This window comes from Hippocampus zosterae, chromosome 14 (assembly GCF_025434085.1).
Source record: "Hippocampus zosterae strain Florida chromosome 14, ASM2543408v3, whole genome shotgun sequence".
Classification (NCBI taxonomy): Eukaryota; Metazoa; Chordata; class Actinopteri; order Syngnathiformes; family Syngnathidae; genus Hippocampus; species Hippocampus zosterae.
Genome location: NC_067464.1, coordinates 4,127,624 through 4,140,747, shown reverse-complemented (window position 1 = coordinate 4,140,747; position 13,124 = coordinate 4,127,624). Strand labels below are relative to the sequence as shown.

The 13,124-nt window shown below is 43.2% G+C and overlaps 1 protein-coding gene across 8 annotated transcripts in view; it reads right to left on the bottom strand.

Moving 5' to 3' along the window:
- Nucleotides 1-7,962, bottom strand: part of smoc1 (SPARC related modular calcium binding 1) — a 29,533-nt gene extending 21,571 nt beyond the window's left edge. For 5 of the 8 annotated variants that reach the window (XM_052087076.1, XM_052087070.1, XM_052087072.1 and 2 more), the window contains exons 1-3: nucleotides 7,657-7,960; nucleotides 1,905-2,070; nucleotides 1,681-1,764 (exon numbers count right to left, since the gene is read on the bottom strand). In XM_052087076.1, the coding sequence (XP_051943036.1) occupies nucleotides 1,681-1,764; nucleotides 1,905-2,070; nucleotides 7,657-7,782 (376 nt within the window). In that variant the 5' untranslated portion in view covers nucleotides 7,783-7,960. Of the gene's footprint in view, nucleotides 1-1,680; nucleotides 1,765-1,904; nucleotides 2,071-7,656 lie in introns of all 8 variants that reach the window. The other 3 variants (XM_052087071.1, XM_052087077.1, XM_052087074.1) reach the window with 3 other exon arrangements.
- Nucleotides 7,963-13,124: the final 5,162 nt, after the last annotated feature.

Genomic DNA, 13,124 nt, shown 5'->3' with positions numbered 1-13,124 from the left:
AATCGCCACTAGATGGCTGCAGTGGCCTTGATCAGAGTGTGACTTACTAAGAAGAATTCAAACAGAAGAAGAATGTTAACATTTACTTCTTGAACTCAACATGACATGTTTCACTTGTACCAAATATTCTATATTTTATTTAAAGGGAAAGTCCAGTCAACCATTTTTCTTTTTACAATAAAACAAAGTATGTTCTCTGCGGCCCCACTAGTCAAAAGAAGGTATTCTCATTCATATTGCGTCTATAGAAAATAGAAAAATAAAATCCGTTTTTATCCAGCTCTGGGGCGGCCATTTTGTTTTGGTGTTTGTTTTTGTTATTGTTGTCGACTTAACATGACATCACAGTTGCTCAGGGCTCAAGTAATGACCGATCATGGCTCAGCTTGCAAACGACACATGAGCAAACTCAGAAAACAGCCGTTCTTACCCAAACCAAACCAAAACCGAATCAATCATCTTTGGGTATTGTTTCCACTTCCTTTTTGGTTGCATTATGTTTAAAAGTGTCCAGGCAGCCAAGTCCAGCTCGGACCGTGAGCTGCCGACTTTAACCAAAGCTGCATCAAAGCAGAGCCGCCCAGCGTTCCTTCACGCACCCATGATTTTATGGAACAAAACTGCCTATTACCGTCGGGAAAGACGACGCGGCTTGACCAAAAATGGATCTGGTGCAAGGTGCTGTTTTCCTAAAGGTCACGGTGGGGGGTGCGGGGTAGGGAGATAGGCGGGTAAAGCAGATGCCAAGTTCCGACCTTTTTACTCCACATTGATCAATCTGGGCTGCTGAGCCAGTGGATGATGGGAGGTCTGTGAAAAATTACATGCCAGCTAAGAGGCGGAAAATCAAAGACATCTCCTTTGGGGGGGGATGCGCTTTTATCTCAGGTTGTGTCCACACCAAGAAAGTTTAATATGTCCTGTGTATTTTTAATCAAGGCCTTTTGTTTCATTTCTGCTATTTTTTTTTGTTCGGAATAAAAGAAATAAAACAAACACGTATAGTGTTGAAAGGTTTTTTATTTAAAAAAATAAAATTCAGTATGTGAATACGATATGTATATTTTTCAAGCCTTTGTGATAGTTTTTAATTCCACAAAAATTATTAGAAATTATTTTAATTAAAATAATACGTATATTACATACGGTAAATATAAGGCAAATTGTAACTCTTAATCGTTTTCTCCAAAAATACAAAATGCATTTGATATTAATTGACAATAATTTACTTGTAATTTCATATTTTCAGGGTGTATTATTTTTGTAACTATACTGTATATATTTCATCGTTTTGGTCCATTTGTAACTGTTAAAATTATGATTTTTTTTAATTAACAGTACTTTTTGTATGAAAATGTATATTTCTCAAGGAATTATTTCCTTTTGTTTATATGTTTATTATCTTTTAATATCAAGGTTATTTTTCACCGAGTTCTGGCACTTTTGCAATCCCCGTATGTTAAAATTATATTTTTACAACCCAAAAACATTCCAATTTTTTTTCCCATAAGGTGTTTTTTTTTTACCTTTTTAATTTATTTGTGTATTGACTTTGTATTATTTTGTTTTTAAATGAAATGAATTGACTGAAATACATCCATTCAGCAATGTTTTGCCAGAAAAGACTTTCTTCCGATTTGTGATTTGTTCTTAAAATATCCTTCTGTGCACAGTGCTTACCTGTTTGCACCGTATCCCCGCTCAGAGATGGCGGCGTAGGTGGGAGCACCACCGCTGACTGCTGGACTTTCGCCCAGTTTCTTCCTGAAAGCCAAAACGTGGCCCTTAGCACATGACTGCCCCCCGGTGGCCAGGAGGCCTTTAAGCGTCATCTTTTCTGAATAAGGATTTAGCATTGTGTGCGGACTGTTGTATCGTAAAATCCACATAAAAGGTCTATTCACCTCGACAGCGGCCACGGTGCGCCAACGTCAGCGTCTTGTCTTTGCAGCGCGCCCTCTGCAGCTCGCATCCGTTCTCGTAGCTGCGTCCATCCGAGCCGCACACTGGCTTGGCCTGCGGTCGCGTGCAAGCGCCGCCGCAGTGGTTGTCTCTGTCGCCAATTAGCCACTGAAATCACATAAATTAACAAGAAGAGGGATAACGAATGGATGGACGTTTTGCTTCCCCACCCCCCCAACTTAAACAAATTACCAGTGGTCTTAATAGTATGTCTGTGACCAGCTATCGTCTAAATACCCCAAGGATGAAGAATTTTTATACTCAACATTTCTACAGCATATTTCTTGCCATGGTGAAAACGTTATCCGGAGCCCTCGACTAACGAAAAAAAAAAAAAAACAACCACATAACATTGGGCAGAGTCTGCATTGACCATGACGGGTTCCCAAAATCTCCCTTATTTGACAACTGTGGATAATTTATCAGTGAATTTAGCAAAGCATCAGTGTCAGATATAAACTCCACATTGATTGGCCGGCCTAATCTTGGGGGAGTGGCTTAGTGACAGGCATATGTTTATTCTAACAAGCAACAAGTGACAAATGAAAAACATTCATTTTACGAGTTTTCTTTTTTTTTTTGTGAGTGTCCACCTGCTCTGTGACCTCTCACACAAACCACAACTCTGTCAGTCTCTGCGGCAACGTCTAAACTTTAAGACCACATGACAGATTTTAGACCGAAAGAAAACCCACAAAACCAAAGCAGAAACAACTCCCGGGAAATACATTGAGCAAAGATGTCAGTTGACAGAAGTTAAAGACTGCCTGGCTAGGCAATCAAGACGGGAGTCGTCTCCCGCCGCAGCAGCATTGGTATAAAATTAGCCGGTGTGTCACAAGTGCAGAAAAATGCCAGAAAGTGACAAATATTTGGAGCAAAGGTTGCGTCTGAGAGAAGTTATACGTCGGTTTTGGCATATCGCTGACTGCGGAGTTTGTTCAAATTGGAAAACGATGACGAAAGGTGCGACTGAAGCCAGAATAGCGCTCCCTACAGGTACAGTCGTCAATTTACAGTAAAATTGGGGTGGTGTTTTTGGTCCAGAGTCTCCGTTGGTCCTGCATCATCAGTCGGTGAGTCAGGAGATATTAAGACATTTTTGAGAAAAGGTGGAAAAGCGTTTTAGCGGCGAAAGACCATTTACAGTTTACTTACGAGCCAGAAAGTCTGGCCACTGCCCACACACCGACTGCGCCGCCCAACCACCCATGACTCAGCGCCTTAATGGATGCAGCCCTTCTTCTACCTACGCAAAGATTTTTTTTTATTTTTATAAAAGACCCCATTAATCTAAAATCTGATTTTTTTTCTCTCATTGATATTAAATAGAAATAAACCATAGTCTCCCACAGAAGCATTGCAGCTTAGTCATACGGTCCTGCCACCCACGGAACTTTCCTGAAGCTCATGAGGATTTAAAAAAAAAAAAAAAAAAGAAGAAGAGTCTGGCAGATGCTGGCAGGTTTTGGTTGAATCGTTCAAGAAAGGTTTCAAGGTTGGTGTTAGTCAGCGAAATAATACACGTGACTTGACTGCTTGACTTAACACACTGAATATAGAGACATGAGTCATTCAAGTTACACATGGAAGGCTCCACAAAGCCATGCATCTTGAAAAAGCTTTTCCATACCACCCCCCCCCCCAAAAAAAACTCATAGGATTCTGCAGACGAGTTGGCGTTGGCAAAAACTTGACATCAGAATAAATGAATAAATAAACAAATTCATCCCCGATCGACTGCTTAGCACAAAAGTGCAGGGTTCAAAACAAGGCTTTGACCTGTGTGGGTTTTCTGTGGGTACTCCGTTTTACTCCCACATTCCAAAAACATGCATGGCAGGTCAATGTGAGACTCTAAATTGTCCCTAGGTGCGAGCGTGAGCGCGGATGGTTGTTCGTCTCTGTGTGCCCTGCGATTGGCTGGAGACCGGTTCAGGGGTGTCTCCCCCCCCCCACCTACTGCCCGAATATTCACCGGTTAACTCACTCGGATATATTCTACCGGGTCGCTGGGCTTTCTTTGCCATGACAAGAGATTCTAGTTCAGAACTAGCTTGCAAGCTAACAGGCTTGGGCCGAATAAAAACAAAACGTGAATGAAGGTGCTGAAGTAATTCAATAGTGACTCATGCCAGATTTCAAAGTGCATCACTGGGCCCCATTTCAATCCTGCCGCAAATCAAACAAACAAACAAACAAAACAAAAAATCTCAATTAATGTGAAACAATTTAATGCAACATCTCCACAAGTGAGTAAGACAGCTTTCATTCATTGCACGTTTTCAGCAAATCCCTGAATTCACTTGAAAGGGTCGTCAACCATTTTGCCTTACGATGGGCTGTAAAAATAAGATTTTTAAGATTTTTTTTTGCTTTGTTTTGTAAAAAAGCAAAGTAGGCCGATTGGAGAAAACATTTGGCATTGAGGTCTACTGAAAGACCATTGGGTGCAACGGAAAGCAGCACTATATGACAGAATGATTCTAAAATGATTTCTTTTGCCCCCATAGTGTACATAAATAGAATAAAATCACATAATGCGCAAGCGGGGTGAACTGTTGCAAATGGAGACATTGTAAATGTCAACGTGCAAAAGTGACGAATGAACTACAAATGAATTTCCAAAGACAGCAATGAGCAATGCTCATCATAAAACATGAGAAATATATTCGTAGCACTCATGAAATGAGCAGAGCCCCCCGCTGAAGCTTTCAGCGTCAAGAAAAAGGCAAATGTCAGATCTGGCTTTCATTATCCTGATTGGAACGGCAGACAATTGAGCATGAAAAAGGCATTTTCCGAGGGTGAACTCATGTGTGATTGGTCACTGATGGGAGTCGGCATCCAGGACATCTGCCAATGGGCCGTAAAAGCCCCCGCCCCCAAAAAAGTGGAGCCCCGGCATTCCTAATGAGAGGTTTGGCTCATTTAAAAAAACAAAAAACAAAAAATGTTTGTGCTTTGGAGCAGACGTCTCCACCAGCATAAAATGTAGACATGATGATTTGTACGTCTTTAAGTAGTTCCGCCTATACGCCGTTCTTCACCTCTGTGCTTTTAATGTGACTCACCCAGAAAAAGTGTTCACCGGACAAGGCGATCGCTCGCTATGCTGATGTTTGCCTTGGACATTTTCGAAGGATTGTTAAAAGCCGACAAAAGCAAACTTCCTTGGATCGGTTCTTTAACAAAACGCCAGGCAAAAACCACTTCTGAGGGAGAACATGAACTAAAGAGGGCAAAAAAAATTTTTTTTTAATTCCCATCATTTTTATTTTTTTTTTTTACATTATGCACAACTCTAATTTAATGTGCAAGAATCTAATTGTAACATGTATTTGTTCCGTATTTCGATTGCATTTTTATGCTTTGGGAAATATTTACGTCTGAATTTGGAGGGGCGGGGGGTGCTTGGAACGGATTAGAGCATTTACATGGAAAAGGTGTCTCTACTTACAAAATTTTTGAGTTTTAAGAAATTTATTCCAGAAGCAATTAATTTCCTAAGTAGATGTACCACTGTAATGTATCATCGTTTAACGCCAGCCACAGACTCACTTTCACACTTGTATTTACAGTTAATAATGTTCAAATTGTCTGTGGCTTACCGACGGCAACAATTTGACCCTGGGCCAGCTCGTTTGTGTTGACATCATTTGCCTACGGGAAAGAAAACCAAGTCGATTCTTCATCCTTCCTCTCAAAATTTCGACACAGGGCGGGACTTTCCCTCAAGGCGTACCTGTATGCCCAACACCTGTTGCCATTTACCGCACGCCAATAAAACATCGCCTCTGCTGCACTTATTTCCTCCCCGCCGCAAAAATTATGCTATGCGCTCATGCCGGGCGGGAGCCCCGCCTTGTTTGTTTGCACTTTTGCTTCGTTTGGTCCTGTCACTTGACGGCAATGAAGTGAGTAATGAAGCGACTCAGCCTTTCTGAAAGTTCCTGTTATCCCGCGTCGTGGGGAAATTCCGGGCACCGATTGCATCACGGGAGAAGAGTGTTGCCTTTCACTTTTATTTGGGAATCATCCAAAAGACAAATGTTACCTTCAAGTGCCCTTAAACAGCTTTTCCTCTCTCATTCTCCAGACTCGCCGCCAACCGCAACTTAATCAGCAAACTTGTACGACTGTTATGTTTGGAAGCCGGCAGACAGAGAGTCTAATTTATTTTTTTCATCATGTTTGGTGAAATTGCTCCAGCGTAGTATGACAGCTGACCAAAACTCTTACATTGACAATTCGACGCAATAAGCACTCCTGATTATTCAGCAAAATGCTTCAGCAGTCTTCCAAAAGAGTAGAACTCAGTAAGTAGTAAAATAAATGTTTAAAAATCAGAATCTCTCAATTAGATCGACTACTCACTCAGCCCTACTTCTGTGGGAACCTGCGCAAAAGTGGTAGGGATCACAGACAGTTCTTGGCACCGTTTCAAACTCCCCTGTGCATATGCTTCCCACTGTCCCATAAAAAAAACACATACAGTGGTGCCTTGAGATACAAGTACCTTGACTTCCAAGTTTTTGGTGCCATCAGCTTGCCTGATTGTTTTGCTTTTTCATTCCGGGAAATTTTTAAGATGAGTGCACTGCGGACCCCCACCGCCAGATGGCAGCATTTAACTTCACACCATTGGCCACTATCAATTCACGCACCATTTTTTGCAGTGAAAGGATTAGTAGCAGTTGGTGGCGGTAATCAATGACGAAGATGGTTGGCTGAACAAATTGGAAAAACAAACTAATGATGATTTTTTTTTTTCGATTGCGATTCCAGGGAATTTGTCATTTGTAATTTTTAACTAAGAAGCAGTAAATTGATGTGCATTGCAATAAACTAAATCACATTTCCAATGTTTTGGTCTTATTGGTTGGACTCGTTCTAAATAAAGACAAATGACCTATGAATTAATATCAAAGACGGTTTATCTACGTCAATTAGAGTTGTTAACTTACTAAACACCGTCACTTGCAATCTTGTGTTCAGTATGACATCACAAAATTGTTCCAATTAAGTGTGGCAAAAGCATAAATCGCGAAGTCTGAAATCACATTACAACAAGAATGCAAACAAATCTGTGGCATCACTTGATCCGTTTTTCATCAAACAGTGATATGCAAACAAAGTCAGGATAATTTAAAAACGTGATTGTATGTAGAGAACACGTCATAGCATTGTGTTTTTATAGAGTACAGTGTCTGTTGAGTGCAACATTTCTGTTCATTTTTGTTTCTCTAAACACGCGTGGTCATGGAATGAATTAAACTCATCTCAAGCTGCCAGTGTACATAACTTGGACTTTCGTTACCCTCACAGGTGCACGGTTCAGCAGGAACCTATGCTAATGTGGTGGAAACAGACGGTTCAAGTTCATTCATTCCCTCATTCAAGTTCTCTTTTATACACAGTTTCCACTGCACCATCAGAAAATAACACATTTATGGAATGGACAGTGTCGAGTTTAACCATTTACCGTTATTCGCGGGTTTTGGGGACTAGTGCTAGCTAAATCCGCGGGTGCCGCACCGCGAGTATGCGGGGGGTCCACCGTCCTAACAAATTCTGAAATTCATTTTAGTGGACGCGAATATTTTTTTTATGCCGTTTAGGTCACTTTAGGAAAAGTCATGACATTTCAGGGTGAGCTCATTTGAATGTCATATTTGACCTGTTGCGACTCACCCTGCTGGCCGGCTTGTTGTGGCCGGCGTGGACGTGAGGCAGGTAGCACAGCAGCAGCACGGGCACCATGAGGTGACAGCAACAGGTCGCCGCTACAAAAACAACAACGATGCGCGAAGACAACATGGCAGCGGCGGGGGTTTCAAATCTGTTCTTCGTCTTCTTCTTCCTTGCGTCAGCAGTCACATCATAGTGGCACGCGCGGGACGACCGTGGCCGCCACAGCTCTTGATTGTGACGAGTGCTCGCTTGTATCCGCAGGTTGTATCTCTCTCTCTTCGCCCACGAGTTTTCATTGCCTACTTTCGTAGGAGAAAAAAAAGGGAGCCGGGAGAAAGATTGACGTTTCCGTTTGACCAATGGGTGGCGGCGGGTTTGGTTCGAAGCCACGCCTACAGTCAGTATCACAGGTTAGTGGAAAATTGTAAAATTCTACATTTGACATCTGTTTGATTTCATCGATTCATGTTAACATTTTGTTTATTGTAACGTTTAGCCAATATCTTATCTTTCTATTAAATCTATTTCTGTTCCAAACACAAATTCGTACATTTTATACAGAACAAGCTAACAGCAGAATTAAGATCAATTTTAGCATCGGCAATATCATACCGCTAATTAACAGCAGTTTATAACAAATTTTGTGCGGCAGAATCGAAGAGGTCACGTTTTGGAGCTATATAATCCCCATTTAATTTATAAAATGAAATAAATGGTTATATACAGAATGTAAATAAAACACTAAGATGGAGTAGTTATAAGCTTTGAAAACGACAACTTAAAAAAAAAAGCATAAAACAAAAGTTGTTCATTTTCATTTGGTGCTGACCCAGCTGGTCGGGCCTTGGCAGAGACCCGCTCCGAGTGTCTCTCTCGCGGTTGAAGAGCAAACACGTCAGCCTCGGCCATCGTGGACATTTTTAACTGATTGTTGTTTAAACGTCGGCTATCGTGTGACATAAACACAGAAAATCTCCACGCGAGAGACGCAGCACTGTAGTTGCAGGGGGATTTTTTTAATACACATAAATAAATAAAAGAGACATTAAAATGCTCTGTTTATTTGGCTTGATAGCTTAAAAAGCATTTTGGATCGCACACAGGTACTTTTTTTTAGGGGGGGGGCGGTTAATTACTGCAGAGCCAATGAAGTGTCACACATCCATGTGGGATTTATTTGCTGTTTTTTTTCCTAACATTGCCGGTCAAATTGACCAGATTTGAAATTTAAAGGGGACATATCATGGAATTATTTTTCAAACTTTTTATTCGCTTGCGTATAATTAATTGGGTCTCTGGAATGCATGCCCAAGTACCGGTATGCAGTATCTCTTACCCACAATGTATCGTGACATCATCATTTGGCTAATTTGCATAAGCGCCCCACACACACACACACAAGCACCAAGTTTCTCAGCCTACGACTTGGTAGCTCAACTTTGGGGAACATACACGATTCTTAAGCGAAAACTGGAAAAGTGGCACATAGTCGAATGTTCAGCGAAGTTATTGAGGGTATTTCTTTTTGCCGATGGTTCTGCTGCACGCGCTTCATACAAAGATCCGAACCACGAGAATGACCAACATTCAAGTACAGTAACGTGATCTAGTGTCAAAAGCTCACTAGAACAGAGTCCGCATCAAAGCACTCCATGAAGTCATACACGTGTGGAGAACGGTTTTTTCTCAACGTGGATCGAATTATTTTTTCTTAATTACTTTTTGAGCGATCGCTCCAAGGCGGCAACATGCAATTCTCATCCGCGAGATGGGGAAAAATTAACCTGTGGATGCACGATTGTTGGTGGCGTGCTGCAGATGAAGATAAAGTTTGGGAATAGGTGCCAAGATGGCTTCCAGCGTCATCTGTGAACCTGGCTGGTCCTGTGAAGAGTGAGACCTTTGCTTGTCCCCAGTTCACATTTCCAGCTTTGCTTTGCCAACAGAAAGCTTTGCTGGACACTTTCAACAATTGCCCCCCCCCCCGCCCCCTAGTTTGACCCATTCTCCAAACACCAACAACCCCCCACCCCCTCCTTTTACCCACCCTGGCGGTCCCATGCCGAGACGGAGTTGTTAATTCAATCAACCCAGCACTACGCTCAATTGGGCATCCATAAGGGCCCAGTATGGGCGCAGGGGGGCCCTGCTGAGGGTCGGGCACCCTCGTCTACCCCGGCGGGGGCTTTTAATTGTAGCTGACAGTGTGTAAACATGGCGGTGAATAGCGCAGCGCAGGTGCAGGCCCGTATGCTGACACTGGCTGGTGCAATAGTTCACACCCGCGCCTCCCGCTACCCCTCCCGCGCCACACTTTGTTTTGAGCCTGAAGTGTTGCTTTGCCCACAACGGCTTTACGCCCGGCAAACTTCAACCCCTGGAGGGGGGGGGGGGGCGGAGGGCAGGCGGCGAATGGTGGTGGGGCGGCGGATCACTTCAGGTGATCTCGTTAACATTCCTTCGGACACTCATGTTCGCGGGGGGTACTGGAGCCTATCCCAGCTGTCTTCGGGCAGCAGGCGGGGGACACCCTGAACCGGTTGCCAGCCAATCACAGGGCACACAGAGACGAACAACCATTCGCACTCACACTCACACTTAGGGACAATTTAGAGTGTTCAATCAGCCTGCCATGCACATTTTTGGAATGTGGGAGGAAACCGGAGCACCCGGAGAAAACCCACGCAGGCCCGGGGAGAACATGCAAACTCCACACAAGGGAGGCCGGAGCTGGAATCGAACCCGGTACCTCTGCACCGTGAAGCCGACGTGCTAACCACTGGACTACCGGGCCGCCCTGTCTTGAGTTCATCAGTAAAATTCCCGCACCCCCTTTTCTTGGTCTCTCCTCGGATCCTTCTGGAACCGAATGGGGACTGGGTGGCACTGAGGTTAGAATTGAGGAAGCAAAGCATCCCAAGACCAAATCTTAATCGCCACTATCCTTCAAACAAGAATATAAATGATCCCAGCTGTCTTTGGGCAGTAGGCGGAAAATGAGAGGAAACCGGATTACCCGGAGAAAACCCAAGTAGGCACGGGGAGAACATGCAAACTCTACACAGGAATCAAACCCAGTACATCTGCACTGTGAGGTCAACACGCTAATCACTCGTGCCACCCCGTCAGTTTATCCAAAAAAATAAAAATAAAAATAAAACTCCATGCAGTCCGGCACCCACTTTATTGGTCTCAACCTGGATCTTGATGGAATGGCAAGTCCCGACCAAGGAAGGGAAGCATCCCCAAGACTCAAGATTCTTGTCTTTACCATCTGACAACCAACAATCCAGATGTTTCTCTGTTTTCACTTCGCTAAATGATCTCCAAACTGTCTTACCCACCGACACCCCCCATTTCTTGCACACCTCCTGGAATTTACCAGGTGGGAACATGGTTCGCATAGCAGAGGTTCAGACTGAGAGGTTCAAACATTCGAAGATTAAAAGATTCTTGTCTTCATCACCCCACAATCAAAATTCCAGATGGCTTTCAAGTTTTCTCCTCATTAAATGATTTCCAAACTGTCTTGCCCCGCTGTCCCGGTCCCCCCGTGGACCTGACCCCCCCCCCCCCCCACCCCCTTGCCGCTGCTTGCAATCATTCATGCTGACCCTAATTGTGCCAATTCCAAAAGCTCAATAGCTCTAATTACAAGGCCTCGGCTGAGGCTTTTCCACAAGCTGCTGAACCGTCTCAGCCAACAAGTAGAAAACATCTACAGGGACAAAGAGTGCGGGTCGAGTGAGGTGGGGTGGGTGAGTGAAAGGCGTGAGGGGTGGGGGGTAAATAAAGGTTGACCCGCTGGCCCTTTTCAGTGCTTAAAAGCTGCATTTGTTAAGCTGAACACCTGCACTCCGTATTTAGTGGCCATTCTGTAACTGAAAACGGACACCGGCTGCGCTCGTTTTGAGGTAAAATGGAGGGCGTAATCGAGGAGACATCGCAATTTTCTAAGGTCCTCCTTCAAAATGACACTTTTTTTCTACTAATTAGTGACAGCATTACTTTTAGGGAAAAATCTTACAAAAATGTCATGACAACCGAGTATCCAAATTAATGGTAAAGTTGTTTCTTGACAAATTTGAGATTGCCCCCCCCCCCCCCCCCGCTCGCTCCACTACCCTGTGCAAATGCTATGATTAGTTGCTAAATTAGGTATGGAGTTCACCTCTCCATGAACTCGACAGTGCAGCCTCCCAAAACACAACAACAACAACAAAACTGGACCTGACCCCCCCCTCACACCCCGACTCAGCCCTGGTAAAAAGCCAGCCATCACGTTCTCTGTTGCTGATAAAACTGAATTGAAGTGACACGGTTTCCCTCGGCTTGTCACAAGTTTAGTGGATCATCATCAAGCCCCCACTGGAGAATACACAGCGGATTAATTTATATGACTGTTCTTATGTTTAGTATTTATTCACGTTACAATTTAAAAAAAATACTTTATGTACATACGGCTTCTCCTTGTCAAAGACAGCAGAAGCGCTTGCTGTTGGTAACCATCTGCAAGGGGAAAAAAACTGTATTGTTAGGCAGAAAGACCAGATGTATTAGTTGAGATTACATAAAAGAGCTTGCGGTTAGCAGTTATCGTTGTGGTTTAAAAACGCTTTAGGCCATTAGTTCCCAACCTTTTTTGGCTAATGTACGCATCTTCCATGTTGACGATTCCACAAAAGTCAAACATAACACAACTGATTAAATGAAAATCCCCCCCCCCCCCACCTCCGCACATGTAGACAGGTTGACAGCCATATATTCTTTATTCTTTACAATTCTTACAGAAACTTACAGTATTGCACTGAATAGTCTAAGCCAATTGTTCTTCGTCTGTGTCTCTACGACCATTTCTATACATTACCGCCTCCCAGTGGCCAAGGCGAGCACACCAGAACTTAAAGTGAAAAGGTTTTAGGCTTTTTTCATGATTGCTTCACAATGGTTGCTTTCAATAACAAACTTAGACATAAACCCCAGGCTCCACGCAACCCCAAAATTAAAATAAGTTTGGACATCAATGAATTTCAAGTCATTTTTATAGTCCGCCCCCCCCAAAAAATATTAAAATCACTTGATATAATATGTAGATTATAACCGAAAGAAAGGAGTAGCCAAAAGAAAAAAATCACAGCAATGCTGGAAAAACGAATCCAAGAAAAGTATCAACAAAAGATCACAGCATAAACTGGAGGAAAATACTCACTTTGGAAGCCAAGAAAAGGGGCGGGGACTCTCTGGAACATAAAAAAAGGGTCAAGTTTGGCAATCTGGGTTATTTCAAGACGTGGCAAGACAGGAGACGATCTGACAAGGGACAGGTGTAGACGCAGACCAGGGAGACGACCAACTTGAGGAAACACGAGGGTACAAAGTAAAGCTTCCAAAAACAAGAGGAAACTACTACAAAATAAAAACTAACATGACAACACCAGGCAGCCCGGTAGTCCAGTGGTTAGCACGTC